Genomic DNA, 16,858 nt, shown 5'->3' on the forward strand with positions numbered 1-16,858 from the left:
AGGCTTTGGTAGTAAAACATCTGGTCAGCATTACCAGCCAAACCAAAGCAGAACAGCTCACGGTGGCTACAATGCCCTCGAATACGTTACCTTGGTTTACAACTTTTTTTTTTTTAATAATATGAAGAAAAAAACTTATCAGTAGAAAGCAGTACTTTCTTGCAGTGCTCAATTCTTCTAGAGATTTCTTACAAGACAGGCCTGTCATAATACAGATGCTTTTCAAATGGAAAGGTGAATTCTTTCTAAAAGCTATTCCCAGATTCTAGGCAAAACATGGTTTCCAAAAGCTTTAGGGTTAAAGTTGAAGCAGGCAAGAGGTTTTCTTCTCCTTAAGTAATGCAAACGGGAAACTTAAAACATTGATTTTTTCAAACAGATTCCATATATGACCGTCAAAATGACAGCTGAATGTTTCTGAATTTAAAGATCAGCACTGTAGACCTTTGAAACAATCAGAAGTCAAACAGCAAAAGCATTACACCTTTCCTTAAAAAAAAATGTAAATTCTTGGAAAGTCCTCAAAAGAATCTGCTTCATTAGAGGCTAGAGTCCAATCTCGTGTGGGCCAATTCTTTTGTTCTACAGCTTTGCAATAAAGGTCTGTATTTATTCATTCCTAGAGGTTGCTGCTCTGTTGGCTTCTGATGCAACCCCTTGTATCTCTCACTCAACGGGGGATTCAGATCCCGGTCCCTGCCCTCAGGCAAAACATATGTTCCATTCCAACCTGAATCCAACAAGGGTGTTTGCAAGGGAATAATTGTTTTATGTTTATTAATCACCTGCATGCAAATAGGTGCCAATAAAAACTCCAGGCAGATTCTCTGCCAGGCTCACATGATCTAGTAGCACCACATCCCAGTTCTGGTGTCTGAAACAAGGAATACCTCCAACAAGGGGCATTACGACTTTGGTATGCAGTGACAAAAATATCACATCAGCTCAGCCACTCTGCGATGACGACTCTGAAAAGAGAGACAAGAAACCTGCAAAAACACTCAACATCAGTGGTAAAATAAATTAGAGATGCTGCACATTAAGCTAAACAAATACATTAATGCAACATGAAGGGGTGAGATTTCAGTCTACTTTACCCATGCTAAATGTGACCTGCCAAGAGAAAATAATCGTGCTGGGGACTTCCTTTCTTACAGTGTAAAAAAGTTTGAAGGTCTTTAAAAGACAAAGTAAATTTTAGCAAAATGTTTCAGAGCTATGTGCCATTAAATGGCCTTAAATAAAAGCCATTGCGGCAATGACTACAACAAAATCAGCTGATAATTAAACCAATTCTGGAAAGAATTAAACTACAAAGCCTGATGGGACTTCAGTTAAGAATTAGATTTAAGTAAGGGCAGTCTTAAGCAGCAGGATGAGTTAAGGCACTGGGGCTGCAAATTTTTTTTGTAACATTAGAAGAGTATCAGCCTCTAATCCAGTTCTCACACGTTCAGTAAGACAGGAATACCTGGAGTTTTTATATGGAAGCATCATCTAGAACCTAGACAGATCAGTTATGATTCTCATGGAAACAAAGCTCCAGCTAGCTGAGAGTAATTCAAAAGATTTATGAATAGTGCTGCAGTTTCGTTTCTCATTGAACTGCTTTCATGTACTTCCAAATGTAGAGACACATCAATTAAGAAAAAAATCACACAACTGATACATCAATTTGTATATAAAATACTTAGTGTAGTTATACGTCTACTGTGCCAGCAGGAGAATATTCTTTCCCAGTAACACAACTATGGCCAGGTAAGTTAGAAGTGACACTAGCATTTTACAATCCATTCTACCTGAAAATCTGTTTTTTCACCTTTCACTTGTGTTAGATTGAAACAAAGTATAACAAAAGCAACTTAAGTCTTTGAAATCTTGGTTATTATTGTTCTATAAAGCAAACAGTGGTAACATCTTCAGAACCATAAAGGAGATGCTCTATGTTTAGCATGAAACTTGCCTGGTGTTTGCTGAGCTTTAATTACGAGAGCGGAGGACAGCACACTGTCATCTAGAAAATCCAGTACCAGCTTTCCCATACATCAGAAAACTTGCAGGGGCAGAGTAAAACCTCAGAAGAGCAAGGATAAGTAACCTGAACGTGCACCCACTAACAGTAAATCAAGTTTCACCTTCTCTGTGGAACAATTTACTTAAATACTCTCAGGCAGGACGAGTGGAAGAAAAACATAAAGCTGGCTATATAAATGTCAATCTTTATTCAATCTCCCAGTGCAGTACATGACTTGTATGCTTCAAATGAATAGAAAAAAAACAAAAGTGAACAAAAAAGACTGCTGAAGAAAGATCTCGGGGTTAGGACGTCGCTTTTGGAAGGGGTATATTGTCCACTTCATGGATGCCATCTTTGTCAATGAACCGGGCATTGAAAGAAGCCAGATTTAGGATGAAGCGTTTCTGAAGCTGTTCAACAAAAGACAAAAAGACAAGAGATTAGATTCATTCAAAGCTTAAATAAAAGAGGGGAGCATAATTTAAGGGATATGCTGTTGCACATCAAAATTTCCATCCTGGTTCTAGTGACCTGAAATATTAGGAACTAGAGTGTTTTCTCACTGCCCAGGAATCAATTAGTGTGAGTCTGTCCTCTGTTATGAGACTACCCATGTTAGACAAGCCTAGGTGAGGGGCACAGATCACACAAGCCTGTTAACAACGAAGACATTCAAGCAGGAAGACTAGAGTAGGCACAAAGTCTATGTATCAAAAAGATACTTAAGCCAGAACCTCTTTAGAGCACTTCTTCCTGATGTTTCACCAGATGTTTCTTCCCAGTTACATTCAATTCAATCTCTTAAAGACAAGGATAAAGAATATTTTCCTACAATAAAAGCCTTGGAGTCTGAAAGGTTATGTTTAGGTTAAAACTGATCATGAACTTCAAGGTCAAGTCTTTACCTCAGTTAGATATCACTTCACAAGCTGCAAGAGAAGTACACTTAGAAGTACATACTGGCTAAGTGGAATACGAGTGACAGAAGGATGCTTGTATTATGTTGAGGTGAAAGATAAAAGGAAAAAGTCAGACTGACTGTATGAATACTACGCTAAGCATGGAAGAAGCAGAAGTAAAGAAAAGCAATTAAGCTGCACGTTTAGGTTCTGGAGGACATGAACCATGCTAAGGCAACGCAAGTGCCCACAAATCCTTTTCCTCAGTAGCCATCCCACATCTGGTCAATGTGCATTTATTACTCCTTCTGGCAAACACAGTACAAAATGTGACAAGAGGAACAGGAAAATATCAGCAAGTGAATGCAAACAAACATTCCATTCTCAAGATAACAAGGGCTTAAGTTTGGCAACTCACCTCCTCTAGACACTTTTTTAGGAGCTCCACAGCTTCCTCACGTGTGATACCTGAGAGAGAAAACACCCACAGATTGATTGAATTAGAGGCCATCCCTCTCAACAGAAACTTTATTAAATTTAAACAACTTTTCAGCTGAGCACCAAAACCTCTCCTTCCCAGCTCGCAGAAAACACTTTCCAGATGTACCGAGGACGCCCCGCACCGAAGCGCTCAGGCTGCAACAAGCCATTGAGAATCGATTTGTTCCACTGAATGGGAAGCATGACGGAATTCTGCCTCCCATAGCCCGGGACTGGGCTCTGGAGAAGTCCAGCCGCCTCTGCCCGAGTTTATTACAGTTTTAAATCAGCTCCATCTGCCCACAGCCGGCTGCGAGGCAGTGACAGGAGGCGGAGGCTGGTTTTAGTGCCACGTTCCCTGCTGGGCATTAGTTTTAAGTAATGGGAAAGGCACGTGTGCGATGCCCCGGCTATTCTCACACGTTAGGATAAAATCCAGCACTCCACAGGGATGGCAAGCCATGACGATGTGGTATAGCTCAGTGTTTTTCTCTTTTCACAAGGAATAGTGAAAATGGAACAGCAAAATTTTCAAGGGACATGACTAGAAGAGAACTGAGCCCTGTGAATCTCACAAAACTTATTTCTAGAGTTCGTTCCAGACCTGCATTCTCGGCTCAGGCTGAAGTCCCTCTGGAATCAAACTGCCAGTTTATAGCTACATTTCTGGCAGAGACAGATGAAAGGATTACCAAACGAACATCCCTGCTGTGAGATCAAACTCAACTTTGCACACAGGAGTAAAGTAGTTTTGTAGCTAAAGCCAAAGATGTCAGATTAAAAATATTCCACGCTTTGTACATTTCCTCCTCTGTAAAGTGGCGATGGGACCATGTTTACTCCTTGGCAGTGCAAGAACTGGATTATGATGCTAGAATTAAAACTTCAGACAGGAACAGACATGTACAAGAATTACGATCGAGAGCTACCACACGCATAAAACTAAATCGAACCCATCAGTCTGCACCACCACCGCTTCAGAGCACAGCAGATAACCTTGCCAGGGATATCTTTTCACTTGTATGTTTTTAATATATCACACACAGAGCCAATCCGAGATACGGAGCCACAGGATCTGGGGCTGCCCTCTCAAGATTGATACTCTGGGAAAACGTACATGTCACAGCCAACAGACAAGCAAGTAGAAGACAAAGTTATCAAAATGTTATTTATTAAAAACAGACTACTAGCAGCTAATGGTCCAGGAAAGTCTAGTCATGTTGTAGAATAAATTGAGACTTCCTTCACTTATACCCTGCTATGCTTCAGACAGGAAAACACTTGAAGGAAGGACTAGTTTCACATTACCATTTCAGCAAAAACTGAAGGCAATCTTTAAAGCTACACTTACTCTAACAAAAAATCAAATTCAAATCTGTAGATCACAGAAATTGCACTGGACCATTTGACTCAGCAAATGCCAATCTCTCACTTTAAGCCTTTAATTTATTAATCAATAACAGGAAAATTTTTTTCTTCATAGGCTCCACTTACTTGGTTTGTAATAGCGGTCAAGGATGCTGAGGGTAAGGAATGCACCATAGCCATGTGCTGCAAAAGGAGCTTTAGCCAGAGCTGCAAGGTAATCCATGTAATAAAGGGCAGGACCTTCCTGGTCATCGTAGCCAGCCAGGAGCAGGTTGACATGGTAAGGGGTCTACAAACAGAAATGGGATTTTCATTAAAGCAGCCACATCTAAATATTTGAATTTTAATTCCTGGTGCCACCTACAGAATAGCAACACGGTTTCACAATTCTTTGCTGCTAGCACCTACATCACTACTGTCTGCAGGAGATGATGGATCTCGAGCTAAAAACGATGAGGTCTTTTGGCAATCTGGAATGTAGAAGCAAATGAAATCATAAAACTGATTCTCCTGAAATCTAGTGGGGTGGTTGGTTGTTTCTTCAAGCCTTTCATGGCACATTCAAACTTAAGAAAACTTTAATTATGTTTTCACACCAGATTCTTTCACCTCAACATAAAACTTGTGGATTTTTACTGTCAACATGTGAGCACAATATGAACATTTTGCAGTTTGTAAGAACTTCTTTGTTCATTTAGCACGCTCTTTCCTCAGTCACACTACTGCTGACCAGGGACCACCGTAGCACACACAGTGCCAACAGTCACACACAGTGTCACGCTGTCTGGCTAACTGACAGGTAGATTTTTCTGGCACAGACCAAGTTTCATCTTTAATATTAGGCTAACTTGAACAAGGGAATGAAGAAGATCTAAGGAACTGGTGTGTTTCTATTCGAAACTGACTCCTACGACACTGCAGCATCACATTCGCAGTAGCTTTTTTGCTTGGTTGGAAACAGTTTTCTTAAACTAGAAATTTAGTCTGCTTTAGCTGCTGCCTTCTCTGATTCTTGTTTATGACTTCAACAAGAGCCTGTCAAAGCAGACTGAGAAATAGTGACATCTTACCCAAAAAGACCATGCAACTGCATTTACTGTAAGCGTGCCTTTTTATTGGGCTGTACTTGCAAGTTTAGCAATTCCTTGATTCCAAAAGGAATTAGCGTTTCCTTCGTGGCTCAGGTTTCCTGTGTTCCGCCACAATGAATAAGGGAGATGTCCCTATACATGTTCTTCCAAGACGTGTACTATAAGACATGCCCTGTATTATTTTTAAACAGAGGCTCAGATGAAAATTTGGGAATTTTATATTTTAAAACTGCTTTTATATACTTCCAGTATTTTCACAATTATAGAATTTTTCTTATTAATCATACTAACAGGGTACCTCAAAATGCTGGAAAGTCTAGAACAACAAAGCAACAAAATGAGGAAAAAACCAATGATGAAACTACCAATAGATTAGAACAAGCAAACACAATTTCACTCTAAAGACAATACATTATAACAGGAAAAAATTAATTTGCTAATAGGGACAGTGAATTTGCACTCAAAAAATATTACAGGATACTGTATTTTGACTTGCAGCAGAGAGTAGGAAAGAATAAAGCAGTAATGTATCAACCATCGCTGTAAATGGTATGATTTAATCTTCAAAGCATTCAAGAATATTTGGAACCAAGTTACCATGCAGCTGTATTGGTTTAATTAGTCTGTATTTCATCATCTCTTTATTCTGAAACATCACACAAGTTGATACTTAAGAGCCATGACACAAGATCACTCAAATTACTGTGTGCCTTTGAATCACCAACACTGGCATATGCCAGATACTCAGCCATAAATAAACGGCGTTACACTGACTTCAGCAAATCTGTGAGCTGTTTTTCAGTTGGAAGTTCTCCCGCTGATGGGCTAGGAGACAACTTCTTAAACCCCAAACACAAATAAAGTGTCTCCTTTGCCTTCCTATTATACAATAAAGGCAGGATTTAAGCATTAGGAAACACACATAATCTATTTACTAATTCCATGACGACAAATGAAACCTGCAGCAAGCACCTCTTGGTGGGACTAACATCTCCGTGCTGGGACTGGTGTTCCTTGTACATCTCAACCCTTTGGCTCATTCCAAAGGCAATTTTGGCTTTTGTAACTAAACCCATGCCAACAGTTCCAAACTCTTTAAAAGACTGGTATGATTAAAGGGCTACCGAATGAGCAGATGACTGACAACTCCAGGATAGATCAAATTTTTCTTTTTTTCCAAACAGCCTTCCTATTAGAGGCAGTATTTCTCATCCCAAGTAGCTCCTGCAATTTATGCTGTTTGATTTAAAATAACTACAGCAATTAAGAGATGTGTGAAATCCTTCAGAATTTACAGCTGAAGAGAACAGTTGTGATAAACACACTAAACCACCACGACCAGCAGCAGGAGGCTGGGTGGTGACAAGCAACCGTGTGACATCTTGCGGAAGCCAAAGCCACAGCAAGGGGGAAAAGGTGGGCGCAAGGAAGCATCCTGCCAAGCGTGGACATGGAGAGAGGAACTGGCAGTCCTCCTCTGGACTCGGGCCACACCCTGCCACCTATGGTAAACCAGGCATCCCTAGGAGAAACTGAACTTCCTCGGGTTTGGAGGGACAGGGGGTATTTTTGCTGTTCCCCACCACCACAGAACTTCAGTAGGACATCAAACGTACTCACCCCAGCATTCGATCCAGCAGGTGAGTCCAGGGAGATGCTGGAGTAAGTAACAGTGGCAGAGGAACTACAGCACTCAACTACCTGAAAGCCAGCTGGCTCCAAAGCAGTTTCTAGGTTTTGCCTCAATTGCAACACACAAATGGAAATCAACAAAGATGCTTTTCAGATGCTACTCTGGAGTATAAAACACATGTTCTAAGACAAATGGCATGAAAAAACACATATTGACTATTCAGTAAAAGATCCCAGTAATATAAGGGCCTTCAGTTACAAGCCCAGTGTCGTTACACTTGACACATTCCACCAAAAGAACAACTTCAAGGCGCTGCCTCACAAGACCCATCCCCAAGATGCCAGGAACTTGGCCCACCTGAGCTACGAGGTTCAGAAATGAATCCAAACTAGACAACAGGGAGGAACCCAGATGGTGACCAACAATGCAGAACCAGCTCTGTTTTGGGCTGGACCACGGCAACAGGATAATGCCCCAAAAAAGTCCTGCTTCAGTGCTGGCCTCTCCCCTTCACACACCTTCTCGTTCTCCGGAACTGAAACAGCTTCACGCAGCGCAGGACAACGCGGCGACAAACTGCCTTTCCCCCCACCAAACTTTTTACTTCTAAACTATTTTCCTGCTCCTTACAGGAGGCAGTGGCATGTTTTACCTTTTCATTTTTTATTGTTATCATCCACATAGCTAAATTAGTAGCCTCCAGGAATTCTATATGCAATTTAAACAGAGTTAGTGTTAATCCCTCTGGTATCCCACAAATTCTGATGAAAATGTAACAAAATTCAGGGGGAAAAAAATTCTGATGGCAAGGTTCGTATCATCAAATTCTAAATCCCACAAACAAATCATGAAGTGCCACATTTAAAGAAAAAGAGCTCTCCCTCCAGTATAGAGATCGCTGTAGTGTGACAGCGGTGTCAGAGTGCGCCGCTTGCCCCAGGGCACTGCCATCTGCAGCAGCACGGCGTTTCCTCTCCGGTAAATAAACACATCTGCCTTCGCCAGTGTCCTCCCCACTGTGCCGCCCATCTGGAGCAGGTGAGCTGGAAGACAGGCGCCGGCTCAGGAAGGAGGGCAGATACAGGGAGGATCAGGCCTCAAGGGACATGGCACAGAGGAAGATGACAGTGCCACATCCATGCCACATCCTGCTGGCTGAGCTTACCAAAAAGCCTGTTAAATTACTCCTGTTAGGGGCACTTTAAATCGTACGTAAGAAATGGCTGCTTCTGCTTTAGCAGGCAGGACATTCAGCGTTGGCCTCACCTACACCATCTGTGCAGGTCAGATGCCCTTGAGACAAGCCACCAGCACCAGGCAGCCAGCAGCCATCTGGGCCAGGCACCAGGCAGCATGACTCCTTCACATCGACCTCAAAACCCACACAGAGCACCACGAAACACACAGACCTTCCAAGCCACACCTGAGCAAAAGCTAAAAAAGCAAGCAGCATCACTGTCAGCCATCCTCAACCAACTACAGGGATTAAGCAAGCTGGGCAGAAGCCATTTAAACCAGGAGAGTCAGGTTTCACTGAGCTCTTCCACCAACTCGCTCTGACTTTAGTAACTGGAAAGCTTTCTACCTTCAGCTGTCAGCCGTGTTGGAAGTGAGAACAATGACCTCAGGTTGTTCCTGCAGATGAGCTCCTGAGAGGTCAGGGCCTCACTCCACACATGCACAATTCTCACCAACACAGCGCTGATGTTAACACTGGCCTTTATTTACCAGTGTAAAACATCATTTCAGCTCTGTGCAGTGCACACTGTCAGAACAGCAACATCATTTATCCCATGCCCTATCCCTGACAGATTTGTTCAACTTCATTCTCAACATCCTGTTTTTTCTTATTTTCTTTCACATCGCATGTTGAGAAGAATGCTAATGAACTGCTTCCCAACCCTGCATCTTTAGAAGTCTGTTTGCCCCTTCATAACATATTTTCATCCTTTGAAAAAAACACCATGAGAAAAATCAGTAATTGCAGTTTAGTAACTTGAAAATAAAGCTCCAACTTGGATTTGATATTTACTGAAAGCCTCATGTTGCTGTTTACAAAAGGGACTTGTTTTGCTAAGTACATCAAACAGCTTTGCTCTATTAAATCATTTTCCAAGAAGATTAAACGGATTCAGTGCATTTGCATGAAAACTGACAAGCTTATCTCAATGTTAAAGAGGCTTAATTCACTTAGCTGTCTGCAGTTTGTGACAAAATGTTTACTGGGCCCAAGGCTGGATATTTAAGACTATAGTTGTATCAGTTATTGATAAGTGACGCGATAAGTTTTTTAAATAAGCAAATCAAGTGATATTTTAATAAAACATCCTTTCAGCAAAGTGAATTCACCATTAAAGACAGAAGGCACCACCTTTTTCATCAGTCCATTACTAGAAAACAGAAATTTCCCCCTGTAAGCCTTTGCCAAAATTGCTCAGCTACTACTCACTCGACTCCGGAGATAGTCAGCTAGGTTTCGCCGGGTAAAGTTTGCAGCTGCAGTAGGAGACAATTCGTAACCTGGAGAAGAAATGTGTGTATTTGATAACAGTGCAAATCCATAGCCATGTTTCACTTCCTAACTTTCCATTCCTATTTCGAAATAACAAGATATTCTTTAAAGACAAAGTGCCATTTGTCTAATTCCAGTTCATTCTGAAAGCCACAAGCATAAGAAGGGCCCTCAAAATCCAGGTGGCTCATATCTGAATAGACCATTAAACCCCAAAGCTTCAAAAAACTGCAATACAATGGGCATGTGGCCTGAATTTTTCAGTCAAGTAAATCAGGAAAACTGGTAACAGTTGTCATGCAATGGACACATTAAGAGAAGTATTTTAATAACAAACCTATTATTGTGTCATTTGTATTACAAATAGGTTAGCTGGGCTTTACATAAACCTCTTGATTTATACTACATAGTCCAATCTCAATTTCTTCATCCTGCCTTCACTGCCACCTTTGCTTGACACTAAAAATACTGAAATGCTTAAAGCCAGGGAAGCTTTGAGAACCTTCCACCCACATTCGACTGTAAGCTATACCTGTCACTAACCCTGCTTGCACACCCTCAGTAACTGCTCTCCCTCACTCACCATTTCTCATTTTGTAGAGCTGCACATTTTTCTGGATGTATTCTGCAAACTGTACAGTGTCTCCAGCCTCCCCAACACACAGGAGTAAGATCTTTTCACTCATCTTAAACATTTTGTCATGGTCTAGAGAAAGAAAAATAACATTAAGAGCCATAGTCATGAGAAAGAATAAATTATTTTGCCAGTATCACAACATATCATGATTTCTTTCAGAAGAAAGAAAGTAAGGGGCTCTGATAATCACATTATGTCTTGGAGTACCATCAACAACGCCTTCCTGAGCAAGCATTCAGCTTCTCACAGCTGGTGGCACAGCACACAGGACTTTTAAACACATCACCAAGAGAAACAAAGCTTGAAATGCAGAGTGCTTCCTTCAGGAAGGGAGGCAGCTCAGGAATACATGGTCCTTCTTACACAGAAACAAAGACTTAAAACTTCACACGGAATATTGCGTTCAGACAAAGTGTAACGTCATACACAGTGCCTCCTGGGTTCAGGAATGAGAATTTTGCTCAGTGACCATTCTACTTCATCCGAATATACCGCACCAGGAGCAAATCCTTTAGCATAAAGCTGAAACATCAACACGTTGAGCAACAGCAATCTTAGGAAATCCAGAACCAAATTCCACGTCAAATGATGCCCTCTTCCTGAGAGCCAGGACTGCCACGAAAATCAGCAATTTAGGCAAGTGGGACTTTCAGAAACAGATTTTTGCTTGTTGTTATTTTTTGTTACAAAAATGAATGTTTAAGTATCGATTATAGATTATAAATCAGCCCATTGATATACACAGAAATTAGGAAACAGCAAGCTACACTTTTACTCTTAATTGCAGTTTAAAAAGCTTATCTGTATGTATCTGATGGAACTCAACTTGTCATGATGACAACAATTAAGACAATTCTGTGCTCATTCTAACACTGCAGTCTCATCTAATTAGAGCAGACTGACACTCTGATAGCAGAGAGGAAAATTCCAGTAGCTGTTGGGGTGAAAGGAAGAGCACTGCTCGGTACTGAGGGCAGGTTTACAGAACACCATCAAACCTCCACCCCGAACTTCACTTCCAGTTTACTAAACGTTGCTGAACAATCGCTGCTGCAAGACACGTACAAAGTGTCACAACCCCCTGGAACCACTTCAGGAATTATTAAGAAGCTGCATGTCCTGCAAGCTCAGGAAAGGCCACTGGAACTGGTAAGCCCTTGCAATCTTTTACAAATCAAAGCAAGTAGTTAATTCCAACACTCTAAACGAATGCCTAAAATTTGTCTCCCCTCCCCACCCCCAAAGACAAACAAATCCTACGCCCTAAGTATATTTCCCTTGAAGTTCATCAATAAACCTCCTTGGAACAAACGTTAACTCACAAAACACTAATTAAAGTGGTTATATTTGTACTTTGTACGTGCCACCACTTTGCACAGCCATCTTGCTAACACTACTCCAACTGACCTGAAGAGAAATATTTTGGGTAAAAGCCCTACTAGCTATAACCTAATGACTTTAGGAGATGTTTATCAACACCACAATCCACAACTTTTTTTTTTTTTAAAGAGCTTCTAAACCCTGATATTTAGATTAAAACGATCACTAAACAAGCTTCTAGTGCAGACAAGCACAAAAACTCATTTTAGAGCCTTCCAAAGGCTTGATAATCCCCCAGGTGTTCTTCTACACAAAGAAACAACCAAAAAACACCGCAGTTTGGCTCCTACGCTCTGTGCTACGAATGTCACTCACGCTTTTACTCCCAGCGTTTCCTTTTTCCCAGGAATTCCATTTCAGCAGCGCATTAGACACAGCCAAGCCTCCCCCACACACACACCGCCCAACTTCACAGCCCCTCCTCGGCGCGGGCAGGCTCGGAGCGCCCCGACCGCACACACGGAGCCCCCCGGCGCCGCGCGGGCCTCGCCTCTCACCGTGCTTCATCTGGACGATGCTGGAGGCCGCCACCGTGTCGGCGGCCACCAGGACGTAGTCGGGGCCCTGGATGCCGATCAGGTACTCCATGGCGGCCGCGCCGTGACACAGCGAACCGCCGCCTCACCGCCGGCGCGCGGCGATGACGCCACCGCTCGCGAGAGCCGCCCGCCCGCCGGGAGGTCACGTGGCGCGGGCGGCGGGGCCGGGTCCTAGAGCCCCTCCGCCCGGTGGCGGGCTGGGGGCGGCGCCGGGAGGGGGCACGGCGCTGGCGTGGGGCGCTGGCCGGTCCGTCAGCGCCCCGCGGGCTGGGGGATCGGTCCGCCCCGGGGGAGGCGGAGCGGCCGGGGGGAACGGGGGTGCTCGTGCACTTTGGGGCCGATGGGGTTTTCGGGCAAACGGGCGCTGGCTGCCGGGCACGTGCCTTGGGTGTTTGATTTGGGACAAGAGCCCCGTGAGTCCGGGCCATGGGCGCCGTTCGCAGCCAAAACACAGCGGTGTTGGCCGTTAGAGAGCACAATTCCATGGCAGAGTCTTGTTACCCAACAATGAAGGGGTTAAAGTTTTGTGTACGTGCTTTCTAGAACTTTAAAACGAGTCTTGGAAAGTCCAGTTTCCTTTTCAGGTACCAGTCCCAGCGCGGAAAATGGAGCGGTGATCATCCTGCTGGTGCCCCGCGCTTGGGGATAGACCCGGCCTGGCTGGCGGGTGGGCTGGAGTGGCGTGCTGCCCGCGGTGGGTGCGGGGCCAAGAGGAGCACTGAGCCCTGCTTGTGATGGCAACTGCTCCTTAGGCACAGATTCCTTGGAAATACATGAGCGGCGCCCCTGCAGCCTCTGATCTGTGTAGGCAAAGGGAACTGAGCTGTGAAGAGACGGTGAAATCCTTCCAGGAGCGATGGAGCCATCCATTTGCTGCCCATCTTTCTGTGTCAGAAGCCGCCAGCAGTGCCAGCTGCGTGCAGAGCCCATTCCCGAGCCGCTGCTGCCACGCTCTGCGGTGCCAGCCTGCCCGTCTGCAGCTGGTGACGAGGAGAGCGAGAACGTTCTCAGCCTGTCCGGTCTGGGGTCCCTGCTGCCGCCCCAAACACCGCTCCAGGCGGAATCCCTCGCCGTCAAAGGGGCAAGCCTTGGCTGGCTCACCTCTTGAGCCAACAAAGAATTGTTTTATGTCCATGCCAGCCACCAAGGGAAACTCCTGAGCTGCAGATGTGCCTGCAGATTTTTGTATCCGTTGATGGCTTCGGAGCTCCTCCGTGAGCTCAGGTAGAGAGCTGGGATGGTCTCGCTCTTCCATCACCTGGCTAGTCACAGGTTCTGGCAGCCCCTGATCAGCAAATGCTGTTCTCTGCCATTCCCTTCTTTTCCCCCCGCTCTCAATCTACTTAAAATTTCTCAGGGCAAAAAATGTCCTGTCTGACGTAGGCTGTGCAGCACCCAGAAGCTCCCAGGTGTGCCTGTGGTGTCGATAATGAATAACAAGAGAAAACAAATGTAACTGCCTGGACATCGTCTAACTGCAGGCGCCATCCTGACGAGCAGCGTAACTCCGGCTGGCACTTGGTTTATGGATTAGACCCTGCCCCTGCCTGAGCCCCTCTAATGCGCTCGCTAAGTGCAGCTCCACAAAGACCCGGTCCCACGCTAATGAAAGGGGCCACCGAAGCATTAACCCCCCCCCCCCGGCAGTGGCTGTAAAGGAGACAGCCCCGGGAAATGCAACTCGGGATGCTGCAGCACAGGGCAAACACCCAACTGCACCTACACCAAGAAAAAGTCACTGTGTAATTAAGAGAACTGGGCATAACCTTTGTGCGATTGAAAAAAATACTAAACACGCCAAAAACCGGCAACTTGTCTTCAGGAGACGGTATAAATGAGCGTACGCAGCAAATTCACCATTTTGACTGTTTTCCAATTGCCCGTAGCTACACTTGTTAAATTGAGTGCTGCCTGCATAAATCAAAACAGGATGTTTTCTTTCACCTAACAATGGCCAAGCTCTGTGCCAGGGCTTAAATATTTTCTATATGGATCCAATCTGAAGTTTTAAGCACTTTTTTCCCTGTAGATCTCTGTATGTCTTGCACACGTATATAAAGCCATCCAGTGTAACTTAGCAGTTATTTTTTGAGACCTTTTTAAGAGAAGGTTAACGAAAAATCAACAACTACCATCCCATTTGATTTTTATTGGGCCCTAGGGTACAATTAAATGTTAAGGTTGTTATTGAATTTTCTTGACAGATTGGATTTCCCTGCTTAGGAAGCACGCGTGCATCCAGCACACACCTACCTCTGGTCCCGGGGTAAAGGCGCTTCTGACATGAGCACATCGGTGTAAGCAGGACAGCAGGACATCTCTGCCTAGCAGAAGTCAGGGAATATTTTCCATCATTAAAGGGGAATTGTCCAGGTTGCATTACGTCTTAAAATCAAATGTGCCTCTTCACCTATTTTATTTTCAAGTCAAATATTGCAGATATGTGTATTTCTGCACACGTGTGTGCCACATAACCTTGGTGGGGTTATTCCAAGAACAAAAGCTGTGCGTAGCACAGGGATGCTAAGCAGCCTCTGCAAAACTCTTACATGTACTGAGATACCTGATATACAATATGCAGTTTCCAAGATCCTGTACCCAATATACTGAGTTATCCAAAGGCCTGGTGGTCCTGGGGTACTGGGAGTATCTTTTCTCAGTGAGTCCAGATAAGTTCTGGAGCTCAAGCATCCCAGGACAAAGCCAGAATGGGAGCACAGAGAGTGAGAGGCTGTGACAGAGGCAGGAGCTCACCTTCCCATGCTCCCATCACAGCTTTTAGCAAGTGAAGTATGCTTTAGCTGGAAATTTGATATCTTCTTAAAAAGGAACATCAATCCTGTAAGGAGCTCTGAAATTGGGGGTGGAAGGAGAGAAAGAGATCACCTACAGAAAAGGAAGCAGCTTGAATTTGTTTTGTAACTTGCTGTAACCCCCTGACCTGCTCTACGCCGACAAATTGGTGTAAAGATACATTGCAATGAAGGAAACTGGTTGAGAAAGGGAGAAATGGGAGGGCTGAGAAGTAGACAGAAAAGCTGTCAAGGATGAACAGTGGTCATGTTTTCTATACAAAGGCAGGCAAGTAGTTAGTCATGTGGGAAAACTTATAAAACAATAAAAGTTCCCCAAAAGAGTCCTCAGTGCAGCCCAGAGTCAGCTCTGCACTGAGTGTCAACCCAGCGAGCCCCGTTACAGCCGCGGGAGCCGTTTGGGCTGACAGCGGCCGTGGGTCTGGCCTGGGCAGTAATTGCTCATCTCCAGTGACGTGGGCTGACTGGTACCTCCTAATTTGAGATGTTTACAGAGGAAAACATCGCAGTCCCTTTACCGGGTGCTGACTGCTCCGGCAGAGCACCCAGAGGTGAGCAGAAAATGCGGACAAGTCATTGCATCAACAGCTGGAAAACAGGTGTCCGTGAAGACCTAAGCCGGCTTTGCAAACCTTTCAGCATTTCTTTTTCTCCCCCGCTGTTGTTTTACCCCCTCTTCACTCATTTTCCGTGAGATCTCGCAGATGTTCTTACCTCTGCACAAGCAGCTCGCTTTTACCGGTCCGGCTGCGCGCTGCTGTGCCAGCCAGACGTCACCCGCCTGGCCACCCCGAGCCCGACCGCTCTCTGACGGCGTGTGGCTCCCGGGGTAGCGTGTAGCAGGTACCGTGCTCCTGACGGATGGGAACAGCAACGCACCTCCCGGAGGCTCCCCGCAGCGTCCGTCCCAGCTCTGGGTGCACCCGGGGGCACGGGGACCGCGCGGATTCACGCGCAGTGGGGATGCAGCTCTGCCGTGGGCAGAGGTGTGGTACGTGTGGTCGCGCGGGCAGCAGCGAGCACCCTGACGACTGGCATCCCTCCCTCCTCCACCTGTTATAACAGCAGAACGTTGGTTTAGAGGGGACACAGTGCCCTAAATGTGGCAGAGGAAAGGGAAAACTCTGCAGGTTCTACCTCTGTCTCCAATCTGGTGATCCCAAGTTCCTGTTCCCCTTCCAGAAGAGTGATGCTGTGCCCTCCTGGGTGGGTGGCCACTGCCTTGTGCTAAACCAAAGCCAAGCAGTGCTGGCCTGAAGCACCTGAGCTCAGCTTTCTGCTCTATCTCAGCTCACAAGGCAGGCGTGGGGCTGTGGTATGATGCACGACTGCGGGATGGGAGCTGTTTTTCATTCTAGGGATTGTTTGGCCAGTGTTTGCACTGGCTTTTGCCCTTTGCTATCATCTGTCTCAATATGGTATTAGTCAAGGTGATGTTACAGTTACTGCGATGCCTGGACAAGGTTTCCTGCGAGGAGCTCACTGCTTT

General features: G+C 44.9%; 1 protein-coding gene across 1 annotated transcript; it reads right to left on the reverse strand.

Annotated features, from left to right (window-relative positions):
- Positions 1-2,205: 2,205 nt before the first annotated feature.
- Positions 2,206-12,641, reverse strand: PSMB2 (proteasome 20S subunit beta 2). The gene is made up of 6 exons (XM_009985080.2): positions 12,515-12,641; positions 10,584-10,706; positions 9,938-10,008; positions 4,891-5,053; positions 3,335-3,384; positions 2,206-2,427 (listed from the first exon to the last, which is right to left on the reverse strand). Exons 1-6 carry the CDS (start codon positions 12,603-12,605, stop codon positions 2,320-2,322), a joined length of 606 nt encoding a protein of 201 aa, XP_009983382.2. The 5' UTR covers positions 12,606-12,641; the 3' UTR covers positions 2,206-2,319.
- Between the last annotated feature and the right edge of the window lie 4,217 nt (positions 12,642-16,858).

The sequence above is a fragment of the Tauraco erythrolophus genome, chromosome 24, assembly GCF_009769465.1.
Source record: "Tauraco erythrolophus isolate bTauEry1 chromosome 24, bTauEry1.pri, whole genome shotgun sequence".
In the NCBI taxonomy this organism is placed as follows: Eukaryota; Metazoa; Chordata; class Aves; order Musophagiformes; family Musophagidae; genus Tauraco; species Tauraco erythrolophus.

Excerpts from the sequence above, each read along its gene's own strand:
- PSMB2 (XM_009985080.2), bottom strand. The coding sequence starts at position 12,605 with ATGGAGTACCTGATCGGCATCCAGGGCCCCGACTACGTCCTGGTGGCC. Across the intron at positions 5,054-9,937 it reads CTGACTATCTCCGGAGTCGA|ACCCCTTACCATGTCAACCT; the intron begins GTGAGTAGTAGC and ends TTCTGTTTGTAG. Across the intron at positions 3,385-4,890 it reads TGACCGCTATTACAAACCAA|GTATCACACGTGAGGAAGCT; the intron begins GTAAGTGGAGCC and ends TTTCTCTCTCAG.